The sequence below is a fragment of the Portunus trituberculatus genome, chromosome 41 (assembly GCF_017591435.1).
Source record: "Portunus trituberculatus isolate SZX2019 chromosome 41, ASM1759143v1, whole genome shotgun sequence".
In the NCBI taxonomy this organism is placed as follows: Eukaryota; Metazoa; Arthropoda; class Malacostraca; order Decapoda; family Portunidae; genus Portunus; species Portunus trituberculatus.
The window spans coordinates 20,928,922-20,945,028 of record NC_059295.1 but is presented as its reverse complement, the minus strand read 5'-3'; the positions used below and the strand labels follow the sequence as shown (position 1 = coordinate 20,945,028).

The window sequence follows — 16,107 nt, the reverse complement described above, 5'->3', positions numbered from 1 at the left end:
CCTACTATCACCGTCACAAAGTTTGTATACCGCATGTTGTGATCCAGACCCATATAGCTAGTGACGGTAGCAGCAGCTTCCATGCCACTTGACGTGCCTTCGTAGTTTATGTCGCACACTTCCTTGTGACTTTTTTTGTTTTCCACCTTTCGTACTCGAGCCTCCTCCGTGATTCTTCCCTTTCGAAGTGCAAGATCATGGAGCTTACACTGAACACAAATCTTGCTTATTGGTGCATAGTCTACTATTAGACCTGTGTACACTTCGATGATAGCGCCTGTCAAGATGTATTAGACTTAGTCTAATACATCTTGGCGCCTGTAACTTGTGGCCATGGACGCGTATGCCAGTACCTTCAAAATTCACGTACAATGTTCAGCACTCCACTAGCATTGGACATCCTGTTGTGTCTCAGCATAAAACCTCATCACTGTTCTCCTACTGTACAGCTGTTACAAAGATATTTTTCGCATAACTGATGGCACTCTTTGTCACACGTGTACTAGCTGCAGTCTACATATTCTTCAAATGTAAAGTGTGGCACGCCCAACATACCAGTCTCCACACCAGTATACCCTACTCCTAGCAACATCATCAAATACACTAGAATTAGTGTAGATAGTAATACTTGCCCTTCCACTTTATAATATCAGGGGCAGTGTTCAGTACAACTCTGTGACAATTTGAGCATGACTGGCACAGACACATAAGCTTAATTGTGGTGTATGAATTTACTCAGTATAACTTGGATTCATAATACCACTAACACGCAACACATTCACACGTACAGCTTCACTCAAGGATTCTTGTATATTCCTTGGCGTTGCCTCTACGACTCCCTTGTCCCTTCTCCCTAGGAGTTCCTCCCTATCCATCAAAGTTACTCTAAAAGGGAGGCGGTGGCGTAGTGGATAAGGTGGTGAGCGCGTGCAATCGAGAGAGAGAGAGAGAGAGTCTATGAATTTGCTGAAACTTTCCTTGCATCAAAAACTCGATTCCTCTATCTATCATTTCCACACAACCTTCAAAATAACTATCCCTCTTCTTCAATGACACTCAGCTGTCCCCATCTTCTAGAGACTGCATATCCTTTATCTGTCTTTTACTCATGGACTTTTTGGTGCAAATATCTCATTTCACCATATTTCATAAAAAATATCGAAATATCACCTGTACCTCCCCTTAATTACTAGGTATTGAGTTAGGAAGGGAGTTGAATAAAGAAGAGACCGTCCCTTGTACAGGAGTGTCTGCCCCGCAGTGCCCGCATAGCACCGCGCCAGTCGTGGGTTTGAAGTTGTTATTGCATTATTGGAAGCTCGCGATGAGTATCGGCAGGGAAAGGTATTATCTGGAATACAGGAATGATGACACGAGGGAGAGGCGTGTCATCCCTCTGGAAGGCAATGAGGTGAGTAGTAACCTTATTGGGGGTATAGACAATGAAGCATAGTCACCCTAGTAAGTGATGGCCAGCGTATTGTGTACTGGATAATTTACTCCTTACTCATTGTCTTGTATTGAATCAGTCATTTGTAGCATCTTATTGTATGTTGCTTTGTCTGGAGTGTTTCGTGTTCTGCCCACCTACTGCCTAGGGATAACCTAGGCAAGGTTGTATAAGCAGGTACTACGTACGTAGGCCTAACTAAGGAGTTGCTCACTGTGGCTATCTGCTCACGTGGTTAATTCCTTCAGTACCAGGACTTGTTTTCATATTCATTTTGGGTTAATATCTAGAACAAATCCTTCCTCCCTATCATCACTAATCCCCTCTCCCAAGAACAGCAAGCTTGGGGACTTTTGGGAAAAAACTGGGGTTTTGGGTGGGGAAAGGTAAAATAAAGCACTTTGAGAGGAAAAAAATCTACTATTTCACAAAAGAATTCTTTGAAAAAAAATTTGCCAATGATTTGCTCTAGACTAGCTGAGGAGGCTGTGCTCTCCTGATCCCCCCCTTGGTTGCTAACCAAACCCTAAACCAAATCCAACCTAACCTAATTTTAACCTATATATTAAATGTGAAGCATTGGCAATGCTGCTCTCCAATGATAGTAAGGCTCACCACTCCCTTTTAACAGGACTCTTGCCATGCTGCACCACTTCAAGGAAATAAAAAAAAAATGTATGGTGTGGTATTACTCACAATTTGGGAAGCAAAATCAACTTGTGATACACACAGTCGAACATGTCTCTTGTGTTTTTGGTATAACGATGATAGAATTAAAAAAAGCCTGAACTCACAGTCTGAGCAGTATGCATCCATAGTGAAAACAACTTACCAACTGGTAGAATCTGACATGTTTCATCCTCTCCGATGAGAAACAAATGCAATACTTTACAAGTAACTTGACATCTTATAGACGAAGGTCTGTGATTGGTTTTGCCCATGATACGTCATTTAAGAAACAACTGGTATGGCGGGCTCTCATTGGATATATGTGACACGTGATTTATGAACAGTACAAATTCCATAGGAACCATAATGTTCAGGTAATGTAAACAATGGCCACAAGAAGAAGAAGAGGAAGACTGTGGAATACTGCTCGCTAGACTCTGTTTCTGACACATTTCTGAGTTTTCCAAAGCATCACTATAAGCCAATAAATGGCTTGTGCCGGAAGAAAAAATTATAAACGTAAAATAAAGTGAGTATATTAAGACAACATGTAGTCATTTTATGTGCTACTGAAAAGGAAAAATTCTGGATATTAATTTATTTTGTGTACTATTTGGTGATTTTGTACAGCTTCAGAAACTTGCATTGGGATTCAAATATTGAAGACTGGCCATTAGTTTTCTGATCTCCATAGATTCTTTCTAATGTAAATGAAATTGTCTAATCACATCCAAAACTGAAGGTAAAACGGGTTAAGAAGTAAGAGTCAAGGCACAAGAGGGGTGTGGGGCCTCATTTAAGCTATAATATTGCTTACTTAGAGTAGAGATGTAATGCTAGGCTGACTCTATGCACCCTGGTCAGTGTCTGTGATTGCTCTTAGTCTTAGTTGTTTAGTATTTTTCAGAAAGGCACATGTCAGGGTGTGTATAGGAGCGGTCCTGGCCAACACCAGTGAAATGGTAAATGGCCAGAATAAGTAGTAACTATTTGGTAGATATATTTATTTTTCTGTGATGTTTTGATCCAATTCTATAACATTTTTGTCAATTTGTAGTTTCACCCAATCATGGAATCTCTGATGTGGCTTATGCTTTTTCTGGTTAGAAGTGTAGTGAATTGATTGATGGTATATATATATATATATATATATATATATATATATATATATATATATATATATATATATATATATATATTTATTTATTTATACATATACTGTATAGGTACCTATATATTATTTCTGTTGAAAATTAATATTATTCGAGTTATGACTTTTTTCAACTTCATCTTATGCCTACCTTTCATTCCCAATGATCTTCAGGGGTTTGGGTGGAGGAGCATTAAACTGAGTAATGCCTGCTGCAAAAGAGGTCAGAATTCAGCAAGATCACATTAAAAAAAAAAAACTGATAATACAGTACTTTGATGGTGGCGGCGGCAGCAGCTGCGCCTGTGGCAAGTGTTGCTTTACTATTGTCTTGCAGCATTGCCAATGATTCACTACCCTTGGATTCGGGTTCATTACAAAAGGTTGTCCCCCAACATTACATCTGGATCCTCCCCAAGGGTTACTAACCAAACTCAATATTATAACCTTGATTTAATGCACATCAAAAACTCGGTGGTTGGGAGAAACTATAAATTGTCCACAAAAAATATTACAAGGCCTTCTAGGAGGAAATAATGTTGTGTTTGGTTAGTAACCCTTGTGTAAGTTTTAATGTTAGGGGTTGTCTAGCAACCTGTGCTAGAGTCCCAGGGAGCACAGCTCCCACAGCTAGATTATAATATTGGGTTTGTTTTGTTAGCCTTTGGTGGTTTTGCTGAATGTGGATATAGCTGGAAATTTAGTGAATTGTTGGCAGCATTGCTCAACAATAACAAAGCACCACTTACCGCTGCTGCCACTACCATCAAAGCGTTTCCAGAGATTTTTGTCATTTTGGTGATTTCCGACCATTTTACAATGCACATCACTCAATTTAATGCCCCTCCACCCAAAACCTAATTTTCCAAAGACCCCACAAGATCGTTGGGAATGAAAAGTAGACATAAAGCTGAATTTCAAAGAAAGTCATAACTCGAAAAATATTCATTTTCGACAGAAATGACAGATAGCTACTATCAATCAATTCACTTTATTTCTCACTAGAAAAACATAAGCCACATCAGAGATTTGTTGGTTGGTAAAATTACAAATTGACCAAAATTCCCCTATCACTTTGTCTCAAATGACTACTGGATGTATTGTCATTTTACCCATTACTCCTGACTCCATAAGGAATAGCAAATATATATTTAGAGTTGTGCATCACCCCTCTTTTTTTTTTTTTTTTTTTTTTTTTTTTTTTTTTTTTAGGGGTAGCTGAAATAAATTCTAGAGCTGAAATAGAGCCAAGTACTGCCTTAATTCTTAAAAAGAAAAACAAATAAAAAGCAATGCGTTGTTTTTAAATAAATCCCTTAATTCATAGCTTTGACTCTAAAGGTCTTCAAGTTTTGTAAAATAATTAATCTTATCTAACTTAACCTAATGCAAGTAAACGAAACATAACCAAGATGTGACATAAATAACGACAAACTTATGGAATTAGCAATGGAAAAAATTTTTTACCTTGGTATTTTGATAAAGTGAAATTATTGTACATATGTGATAATTTGTCGTTCCATAAGGTTGTTGTCGGGAGGAAGGAACTACGGAGCACACACATATCCCGGAACCATGCAGCTTTCAGATGGCAAGGAGAGCACTGGACTGTTACCTGTATAGTAAGTTTGTATAACTGTGTGCTTTGTCATACTTGTTTTAACAGGAGATCACATCAGTGTCTACTTGATCACACACACACACACACACACACACACACACACACACACACACACACACACACACACACACACACACACACACACACACAAGAATATAAAGACATGATAGATGACACAATAAGGAGTCTAATGAGAATCGTTAAAGAAAGGAGAAAAGTGATATTAGTAGGAGATTTCAACTGTAAAGAAGTGGACTGGGAAAATTATGAAAGTGGTATGGGGGAAGAAGCCTGGGGAGAAAGATTCTTGAACCTAATGATAGACAATATGATGGACCAGAGAGTAAAGGAATGCACGAGATTCAGAGGAAACGACGAGCGGCGAGATTGGACCTAGTTTTTACAAGGGGTATACAAATGAATGATGATATAAGATATAAGTGCCCATTGGGAAAGAGTGACCATGCAATATTAGAAATAGATATAGAAGAGGAAAGGAAGATAGAGATGATTCATACAAAGGAGACCGATTAAATTACAGAAAGGCTGATATTGAGAATCTCAAGAACTATTTTAAAACGTAGACTGGGAGGAGATGGAAAACTCAGAGACAATGCAAGACAAATATAACTTATTTTTGGAAATATACAAAACAGGAGTCAGGAATATGTCCCAAAATATAGACCAAAAGAAGAAGGAAAGAAAGATTGGTTTAATGCAAGGTGTGCTAGGGCAAAGGAGAAAAGAGATGGAGCATGGAAAAGGTGGAGGAGAAATAGGAATCCAACAAACAAGGAAAACTTCAAGGCAGCGAGAAATGAATATGTTAAGGTGAGGAAGGAAGAGGAAAAGAACTTGAAAAAGATATTGTCGAAAAATGTAAGGAGCAACCAAAATTGTTCTATAGATTCATAAATGGAAAAATTAGGCAAAAAGAAACAATAGAAAGGTTAAAAGGAGAGAACGGGATGGTGGAAGACCCAAAAGTATGGCAGAACTATTAAATAAAAATTCCAGGAGGTCTTTACTAAAGAATCCAAATTTGAGAGGCCACAGGGTAATAGAGAGACAATCTATATGAAAGAGATTAAAGTAACCAAGCTTGAAATAAAAGAGTTAATGAAGGAACTGGATGAAGAGAAGGCAATGGGACCGGATGAAGTCTCAGGCAGAATACTGAAAGAATGTAGGGAAGAACTAGCAAGTCCTATATACAACATCATAAAATGCTCAATAGAAAATGGAACAGTGCCAGTAGAATGGAAAAGAGCTGAGGTGGTTCCCATATATAAGAGCGGAAGGAAAGAAGAACCTTTAAATTACAGACCGGTATCACTAACTAGTGTAATATGCAAGATGTGTGAAAGAATAATAAAGAAACAATGGATCGAGTTCCTTGAAGACAACAAATTAATATCAAATAGCCAATTTGGTTTTAGAAAAGGACGGTCTTGTGTAACTAATTTATTGAGTTTCTATTCTAGAATAGTTGATAGAGTACAAGAGAGAGAGGATGGGTTGACTGCATCTATTTGGATTTAAAAAAGGCGTTTGACAAAGTGCCACACGCAAGATTACTGTGGAAGTTAGAGGAGAAGGGTGGCTTAAAAGGAAGCACATTGAGATGGATAGAAAATTATTTGAGGGGGAGAGAAATAAGGACGGTAGTTAAAGATATGAAGTCCAAGTGGAGAGCAGTAGAAAGCGGAGTGCCACAGGGGTCAGTATTGGCACCAATACTTTTCCTCATTTATATTAACGACATGCCAGAAGGAGTGAACAGCTACATAAATTTGTTTGCGGATGATACGAAACTGTGCAGAGTTATAAAGCAAAAGGAGGATTGTGAAATACTGCAAGAAGACCTAAATAAGATCTGGGAATGGAGTAAGAAGTGGGAAATGGAATTCAATGTGAACAAAAGCCATGTCATGGAAATGGGAAAGAGTGAAAGACGACCTGTGGGAATCTATAAGATGGGAGATGGAGTAGAACTGGAGAAAGTAAAAAGGAAAAGGACTTAGGAGTGACGATGGAAGAAAACAATCAACCAGTAAGCCATATTGATAGAATTTTTAGAGAAACATATAATTTGCTAAGGAATATTGGAGTAGCATTTCACTACATGGACAAAGAAATGATGAAGAAATTGATAAATACTATAATAAGACCCAGATTGGAATATGCAGGAGTAGTGTGGACCCCTCATAAAAGAAACACATAAGAAAATTGGAGAGGCTACAAAAATGGCTACAAGAATGGTCCCAGAACTTGAAGGGATGACATATGAGGAGAGACTAAAGGCTATGGATCTACCAACCTTGGAACAAAGAAGGAGAGAGGAGACCTGATACAAGTCTATAAATTGATCAACGGAATGGACCAAGTGGATAATGAGAAACTGATCCTGAGAGAAGAATATGACATCCAAGCACAAGATCGCATAGTAAAAAGCTGAGAAAGGAAGATGTCTGAGAGATATAAAAAATATAGTTTCCCGCAGAGATGTATTGAGACGTGGAACAGTTTAGATGAAGAAGTAGTGTCTGCAACGAGTGTGCACACTTTTAAAGTAAGATTGGATAAGTGTAGATGTGGAGACGGGGCCACACAAGCATAAAGCCCAGGCCCTGTAAAACTACAACTAGGTAAAAATACAACTAGGTAAATACACAGACACACACTCTCTTATTCATTCATTGATTACCATGTATTCAATGTGCATGACATGGATAAGATGAAATAGTAGTGATATGAATTGTATTTATTATAAGGGAAATTTGTAGTTTTAAGCAGTAATGTTGAAGAGAGATGCTCTAATTTTGACTTTTTTTCTCCCAGGGTCAAAACAATATGGTTTTAGATGGAAAGCTTTTAGCAAGGAATGTTGCATACTCACTCAGCTTAAAGTCAGAAATCAGATTCACAGAGCGGGATGTAAACGTGTACAAATTAAAGGTCTCTTCCTGGAGGGGGATGAAAGAGTCTGGAAGCACATCAACAGAAAGTCACAAGAGATTAAGACAAGAAAATGAAAGGTAAGGAGACTTCTTTCTTTTTCCATGCTCATACAAGATATAGTCAAGATATTAGCATTCACATCTTAATAAACTAATATTAAACTGTTCATTTACTCTTATCAATTTGTAGCTTAGTTTGTGCTGTTAGAGTTGTCTGTGCTTTGTGCTCAGAAGTTCCAACAGATGAGTTTACTGTCATATTTTGAAACACCATTTGTGTAATAGTGTTTTTAGTACTGCATTGCATATATCACTGTTTGCATCTAATACTGAAATGTGTTAACTGGTATTTGTGTGTGTTTGATGTTTTAATAATTGCATTTGAGAATTTATAACAATGAAATATTTGCAGTAGTACAGAGGAAGGTGAGGTGAAACATGAATACACTGGGGTGGAGCAACAACTGAGGGGCAGTGAAGCAATACAGGCACAGCTCAAGGAAGAGAGGGACCGCATGCATCAGTCCCTTCAACAGCAAATGATATCTTTGGAAGAAAAGTAAGAAAGTCAAAGTCATTCTTTTTTCAATCTTTAGATCCATCAGGGATTGCCAGCCTGGTGTACTGATGGATCTTTATATAACTTGTTTTCTGATACCATGAGGACATATTTTCTCTTTTAGTGTTGTTTGATTTATTTATTGGTCAGGATTACTATATTGAATCCAATAAGTGTAATGAAAACTTGAATGCTAGAACAGTATAGTATTTTATTAAGTAAGAATGACTGTTGGTATTTCACAGGTATAAAGAAGACAGAGCTCAGTTGGAAGAACAATTTCAGAATGGTGCTTTAGCCCAGCAGGCAATGCTGGAAGAAAAAGAAGCACTAGCGCAAAAGTTACATGAAGAGGTAAATTGTAGAACATTATCAATACTAAAAAAAATAAATAAAAAAAATAACAGCTTTTCCATTCATGTTCTTGTATTACTTCATTGTTCTGCAATCACTTATCCTTTTGTATACTTCTCTGGTATTCTTGTGTGGCTTTAATGACATGTGTATTGACTCTTAACCCTTTAGGAACTAGTTTGACCATGTCTTATTTTTATAAATAGCTATTATACTCGTAATGTTGAAAGTAATGAAGTTGGTGTGGCATGATGAATACCCAGGCATTTCCCTGTTCTCAGAAATCTTCTGAAACCATCAGTAACAAATTAAGTAACATGTTTAATGCCTGATGACTCATCCTGTAGAATGGCATGTGCTTGAGTGCAGATGTAGATGATCATTGGTTTATGAACTAAATAAAAAAAATCCATCTAAGGAAGGAAGAGGACAGATCTTCACTAACCACACAGCCTCAGGTTCACTTACAAAGCAGAGAGGCCCAATAGCATAAGTATTATTGAACCTCGATAACTCAGACCCCGATAACTTGGATTTTGCAATAAGTTGGACTCTGACTGACCCCAAAAGTCCGAGTTGAACTGCCCACCATATGTATATATATATTTTTTTTAATCCACTTTCTTGTATTTTGTTTTCTGTTGACATTATAGAAAAATCTAATTCCAACTAAAAATTGCATTTTGGTTGTAGTTTTAAAATGATACCAAACAAAAATCAATCAGAGTTTATACCAATTTTGTGAAAGTCTTTGAAGTGTAAAAAATCAGCCTGTGACGCAAGCACACAAGACATCTAAAAATGACTTCCTGGTGGGAAGGGTATTTAATTATAAAAAATAAGCTACACCATGGTAATTTAGGGTCTGAAGTTTTCAGAGAGATAAAGCCCTTAAAAATTAGATAAATAAATCCTTTGCTGAGTCAGATTTTTTATTTATTTATTTTTTTATTTATTTATTTATTTTTTTTTTCTTCCTAGTGTGTGTGTGTGTGTGTGTGTGTGTGTGTGTGTGTGTGTGTGTGTGTGCGCATGTATGGAGGGGGGGGAGAAATTTGTATAAGTTGGACATTCCTGTTTGTCAGACCTACCTTTTCCCCTTATTAGTCCAAGTTAGTGAGGGTCAACAGTAGTTCATTCTTGCTGCAATATGGTGAGGCCATCCACCCTCCTATTTCTGACTAGATCAGCTGATTGAGCCATATGTGAATAAAATGATCAACAGAAGCTCTTGTAGTTCGATCCTCCATACACATTCACAACTGCTCTCCATTCAAGCCTGTCATGCATACCACTGATATTTGCCCCTCGGATATCTTTCTTGCATCTGACACATATTCTCCATTTATCCTGTTTGGATTTTACTCGAGTATACATTATATCTCACACATCTTTCACCATTTGCTCTTTCATTCTCTTCATATTTATTATCTTAGTCTCACCTCTGTTTGAAGATATTAATAATTTGTAAGTGTATGATCTTTGTAGTTATGACAATAATGCTTTATTGACAGCACTCTTATCTTTCCTTAGATTGCAAAACTTAAGACAGAATTGGAAGGAGAAAGAAAAGTGTTAGAGGATCGTCTGAAGCAAGAGGAGGAGAGAAATAAAGTTCTTCAAGAAAAGGTAAGAATAGGCTTTCATCATTCTCTGTCACTGTTCTATCCTGATCTTTTAAATAGAACAAATTTAGTATCACCCTCCAGAAAATAGTTAAGTGAAAACAAATTCTTTGCTAATTTGCATCATTGCCTTCTGATTTGCCATGCACATATCTTGAGTTAGCTTACACTTAAGCCTGAAGACAAATAAAGTATCTTGAGTTAGCTTACACTTAAGCCTGAAGACAAATAAAGTAAAGTATTTTCATCTCCCCAATAGGAGAATGAACTGCGACTTTTGGCAGAGGAGAAGGCCAGTCTGGAGGAAAAGCAAGAAGCAGAACGGCTGCAACTCCAACAACAGCTTCAGGACATTGAATCTCGTCAAGAGGAGTTGAGGCAGCAGGTAAGATGGGACAAGAACTGCATGGAGATGTAAATGTAAATCTGCACTTTTGGACAGAATGGAATCAAAAGTATTTTGTCTTATCAACTTCCCTCTAACTAGCTTTCAAGCTTGTGAATATTGTTTGTCAAAGGGTCCCTTTCTAAGATTATTGGACCACACTTCAAAGACAAAGACAGCAGAATGTAAGGAGGTCCCGTGGAACAAACTTTATCAGCTTTAGTCTTTTATACATTCTGGTGTTAGTTGGGACTCCAGAAAATTCTTACCATGTTTATAGAACTGCTGAGCAAATCTCTAGGACTCCAGAGCATAACTATAATCATCAATGGAAAGAGGAGTTGATTTTCTTATGGCATCAGTATTGGTTTATGAAATTAAGACCCACCAAGACCAGTAGCTTCATCTTTACTTATTCAAGGACTTCCAATCTCTCTCTTGATTGAATATCATAATCAACAATCAACAATTCAACTTTAATTCCTTTAATCTTCTCACTGTGATGTTGGTTTCCAAACAGATTTTTGAAAATCACATTAGGGTAATCTCTAATTTCCTGGAAGATTGGTTTATTGTGGAAATGCAGAGACATTTCTAATGATGATGTGATTGTTTTATAGAGTTATTTCTTCCTTTTACCTTTTGAGTACTTTTGTCAAATTTGGACATCAGCTGCTCCATCTCTTACAAGGTTTGGATTGCTCTATTAACATGATGAAGTTTCTACTGCCTAACCTCGACATAGGGAGACGGTGGCATAGTGGATAAGGTGGTGAGCGTGGGATCGAGCAGATATCCATGCGTAAGTTCGAATCCCACCACATACTACCCTGAACCCTTGTCATTTGTCGAGTGCTTTAAAGTTATCTACAGGCAACCCCCGATTAATGAACGTTCGCACAACAAAATTTTGGTACAACGAATGTTTCCTTTTATTACCATCTGGTCGTATAACAAACACTAAACTCGCTTTAATAAAATTTTATCCAGGTAATTTTTTCCAAATGTGAAAGCCCTGCTGTATCATGCAAGCCATCAGGCTTTTGAATATTCCAGCGCTTCTCGTGGACAAAACGCGCACCACTCACTCCCCTACCCTTCCCCATTCTTATTTCAAAACAATAACAATGTCCAGCAGCAGCTCGTCTTCCCTCGCTCAACATGCCACCAAAACGCCCTGCAACCAGCCCTGCAATGTCGCCTAGTATTGCTAAGAAGACCAGGAAGTCTCTTACTCTCGAAGTGAAGCTGAAGATTATTCACAGACACAAGAGAGGCGAGAAAACTAATAGCATTGCTCGCCACCATGGCTTGACTTCATCTACTGTCTCTACTATTTTCAAGTCAGCAGACTGTATTAAGAAGGCTGGTGAGACTGTATCTTTCTTGCAAGCTAAAAGAACCACCCGAACTTGTGACTCTGCAATGGATAAAATGGAAATGTGGTACATAGTTTTGTATGCGGTACAATGATGCGCCATTTGTTTACATTCCGCAGGTTGCCAGCTAGTGTCTTTCCTGCTCCACTCTCCCTCCCTTCATAAATTTAGGATCATCAACATTATAAAGTTACTTACATACATACATTAGTGTAAGTACATTATAATGACTTAGTCTTGAATTAAATTGCTTAAATGTTTAACCTCATAATTTTTACTTTCGCTAAACCTTTTGCTGTACTATGATGCACTGTTGCTTGGTTTATTCACAATGGAAGTTCAAGTCAGGGTTCAAACTTGTTATAATTGACTTGTTATAATTGGTTTTCTTAACAAAAATTTCGTGCAACGAATGTTTTTTAGGAACGTAACCCATTCATTAAGGAGGGGTTTCCTGTACATGTCACCATAATACCCAGATTCTAGGTGGAGGTGTAATTGCCTTATACCAAAGATGCTTTGGTTGGTGATAGGGACCCTCATACGGGTACCACTACAAAGGAAATTGCCTGTGCCGCTAATGGTTGGAAGCTGAACAGCGCTTTCCATACTCTTAGAGTGAACCCACAGGCGCTATAGGCTATAACAGTGGTAGTCAATGCTTGGCTTGCGAGCTGCTGGCGGCTTGTGATGACTCAATTTGCAGCTCTCGAAAAATAAATAAATGAATAAAAAAAAAAAAAAAAGCACACTTCCGCTCATCACAGCATTAAGTAAGTTTGGTCTTTGTTTTGCTAGTAATAACTAGATTTATAGGCTAATATTACCATGTCAAATTTTTTCTTATTTACCATATTGCACTAGCAACCCAGTACTACTTAATTTAGTTAAGTTTCACTAGCATGCAGTAGCTGCGGCTCTCAATGAATGTGTTTAACTGAAGAGGCTCGCATGCAAAAATTAGTGAATAACACTGGGCTATAACATAAAAAAAAAAAGAAAAAAAAATAGATAAAAAAAATGCAGCTTCATCATTGTTGAATGGTTGGTGCAGTGACGTTTTTCAAAAAAATTGTCAATAATAATGAACAGGCTCTTCACACAGCATTACCACATTTATTCCTGTTCACAAAACTCATCATTCATGTTTCAATTGACATGTTTTTCAGCAGATTTCTTTTTTCAACCTGCCAATTTTTCTTTATATTAATCCCAATTTTTGACTGAAGTGTGGAATGTACTTCCAGATGAAATTGTTTCTGAATCTGTCGTAGATAGTTTGAAAAAATAAATAAATAAAAGATAAAGGATAGTTTGAAAAAAAGTTAATGCCTTCTTATGAACTTACCAAGTATTTATCTCTTCTTTTATTTATATTTTCTTTCTTTAATTTTTCATATCTGTGTTTGCATATTGGGGCACCTTGCTTCTATATCAGTTTTATGTTTTTTTCTTAATGCCTTTACATGGATTTTTGAAATAATGATAATGATAGATATTATTGTCATTCATGTGTGCCTCAACATAAAAAGGTGGAAGACAAAAACTGTGCCATCCAAGTCAAAGAGGCAGAGTACCAGCTGGCAGAGGAGGAGAGGCAGAGGCTCCAGGAAGCGCTGGCACAGGAACGCTTGACACGCGAAGAAGAAAAATTCAAAATAAAAGAAGAATTGATGCACACCAAGGCTCAAGAACAGGTGTGTATTTGTGGCTTATTGCTGCTTCTCCTCGTTTTTTGTCTCAGTACACTTTGATTATGGAAGAAAAGAGTTGGATGAACATTGACATTAGTGCAGAGGGGATTCATTGATATGTACAAAAAGATGTTAATGTATGTATGAGTGGTGACTGTGGTATAGTATTTGATTTATGTTCCTAAAGTAACCTTTTCTCATTCCCAGTAATCAGAAATTGAATTCTCCAGCTCATTAGAATGATGATTGAATTTCATTTGCTTCATACAGGCACCTGGATTTCAATAAGGAAGTAACAGACAATGAATTTACTAATTCTTACTAATTTTATCTTCATTAATCTTCCAGCGTGTCTTAAGAGAAACTTTGGATGCCCTGGAAGGTGAGAAACAGAAACTGATGGCAGACTTGGCCTCCTCTGCTATGGTTTCTTCTGAGGCCAAAAAGGAGGTGGTGGAGTCAGTGTCTCATGTCCTGGAGGATGAATTTCAGTGTGCAATATGCAATGAACTCTTCATTAATGTAAGTAATAAGGGTTGCTTATCATTCACCATTCATTAGATAATGGTATATCTTAACGTATATTTGCTCCCACTATCAATGATATTTAGTGTAGAGTGATCTTGTTAAGTATTGGTTATTTCTGAAGATAGATCATCTTTTGTTGTTTCTTTAGACTCTCTTCAGCCTTGTAAAGCCCCTCAATATGAATTGCATTATGTGGGTCCAGCAGCACAGCATGAGGGACAGGCTACCATTTAATGCAATGTGCAATGGCTGTTTAATATTCATTTTGTATCCTTTTCAATTCTTACTTTATATCAATTTTTTATTCATTTATTTCATAAAAGAAAGATCATCCAGCTAGTAAGGAATACAGATAAACCCATATCAGCATCAAAGACTAAAATGACTTGTTCTATGATTGGTTGATAAGTTAAGAAGGAGTTGGAGGCAGAGATTTGAGTGATTGAAGCATGCAAAAGTCACCTAATTCTGCCCTGTATCAGTAAACAAGATTTCAAGCTTTTGAAACATAGAACCTATGGGAGTGATCCACCTGGGGTATCATTGAATGGTTGTATGGGCGAGTAATGACACACCTCATGCATCAATGTGGTGAAGGTGTTAAATGTGTTTTCTTATTTTAGTATCTTACTCTCATTCTCATCCCCTTGACAGTATTTTTAGCATTTGAATATACTTCCTTTCATTCTTGCAGGCTGTGCTGTTGAATTGTAGTCACACATTTTGCAAATACTGCATAGACCGTTGGAAAAAAAACAAAAATGAATGTCCCAACTGCCGTCTTCCAATAAAGTCAGAGTCCAAGTCATTAGTGGTGGACAATTTCATTGAGAAGATTGTACCTACACTATCAGAGGAAATGAAGAAGAAAAGGATGCAGATGGTAGCTGAAAGAAATGGTAATAGTGATTTATTTTTTATTTGTATGTATAAGGAGTTAATTTTATCTCTAAAACCTTATTGATTTGATCATTGAATGTGATATGAGTGGGACTATATTTCACAGATGACAACTTGGTGTGTAAAGTGGAAATCACAGGGAAAGCTTCATCTCAATTTGGAAGACTGAATCAAAAGAGGATAAGTCGGAAAAAGGAAGAGTGGGAAAAGGGATATCCTTGTTGATGACCCCAAAAATAAAAACAGGATGTGATAGATTGGAATTACATTATGTTGAGACTCAGATATGTTAAAGTGAAGTTAGATGGAGAACCGTGGATGTCTTAGAGTGCATAATGGTCTGATGGTGAGAGGGATGAAGAACAAAGGAATTTGGAGTTATATTTATTCATGAGTATTTGCAGAGCATGCCTGGAAGAAGTTATAGCATCATTAAGTTAGTGGTTGGAAATATGTGATACAATGAAGTTGGCAAGTGTATGGGATGTTGTCAACAAGTGAAGTCATAGTGCATTCTAGAGAGAATACCTGTTTCTTCCAATTGCTGTGTTAAAGTTTATTGTATGAAAAGTTGGTGGTGGGGAGAGGAAACAAAGTGGATGCCTTGTTCTAGCTGCCCTTTTTTGCAGTGATGTTGGCTTGAGATATTGATAGAGATAGATTGTACTTATGAATTTTCAATTTCTAATGCAGCTGAAATGAAGGCTGCTGAAGAAGCTGCTGCTGCTGCTGCTGCTGCTGCTGCCAGCAGAGGAAGAGGACGGGGAGGAAGAGGGCGGAATAATAGAGGAAGAGGAGGTCAGAGAGGGTAAGTACATCATGTATTTCTTTAA

The 16,107-nt window shown here is 37.3% G+C and overlaps 1 protein-coding gene across 5 annotated transcripts in view; it reads left to right on the top strand.

Moving 5' to 3' along the window:
• Nucleotides 1-1,235: 1,235 nt before the first annotated feature.
• Nucleotides 1,236-16,107, top strand: part of LOC123516471 (E3 ubiquitin-protein ligase RNF8-like) — a 22,952-nt gene continuing 8,080 nt past the window's right edge. For 3 of the 5 annotated variants that reach the window (XM_045275793.1, XM_045275795.1, XM_045275792.1), the window contains exons 1-11: nt 1,237-1,411; nt 4,796-4,891; nt 7,732-7,928; nt 8,263-8,409; nt 8,655-8,763; nt 10,297-10,392; nt 10,648-10,773; nt 13,685-13,849; nt 14,195-14,368; nt 15,069-15,273; nt 15,968-16,082. In XM_045275793.1, the coding sequence (XP_045131728.1) occupies nt 1,325-1,411; nt 4,796-4,891; nt 7,732-7,928; nt 8,263-8,409; nt 8,655-8,763; nt 10,297-10,392; nt 10,648-10,773; nt 13,685-13,849; nt 14,195-14,368; nt 15,069-15,273; nt 15,968-16,082 (1,517 nt within the window). In that variant the 5' untranslated portion in view covers nt 1,237-1,324. Of the gene's footprint in view, nt 1,412-4,795; nt 4,892-7,731; nt 7,929-8,262; nt 8,410-8,654; nt 8,764-10,296; nt 10,393-10,647; nt 10,774-13,684; nt 13,850-14,194; nt 14,369-15,068; nt 15,274-15,967; nt 16,083-16,107 lie in introns of all 5 variants that reach the window. The other 2 variants (XM_045275794.1, XM_045275797.1) reach the window with 2 other exon arrangements.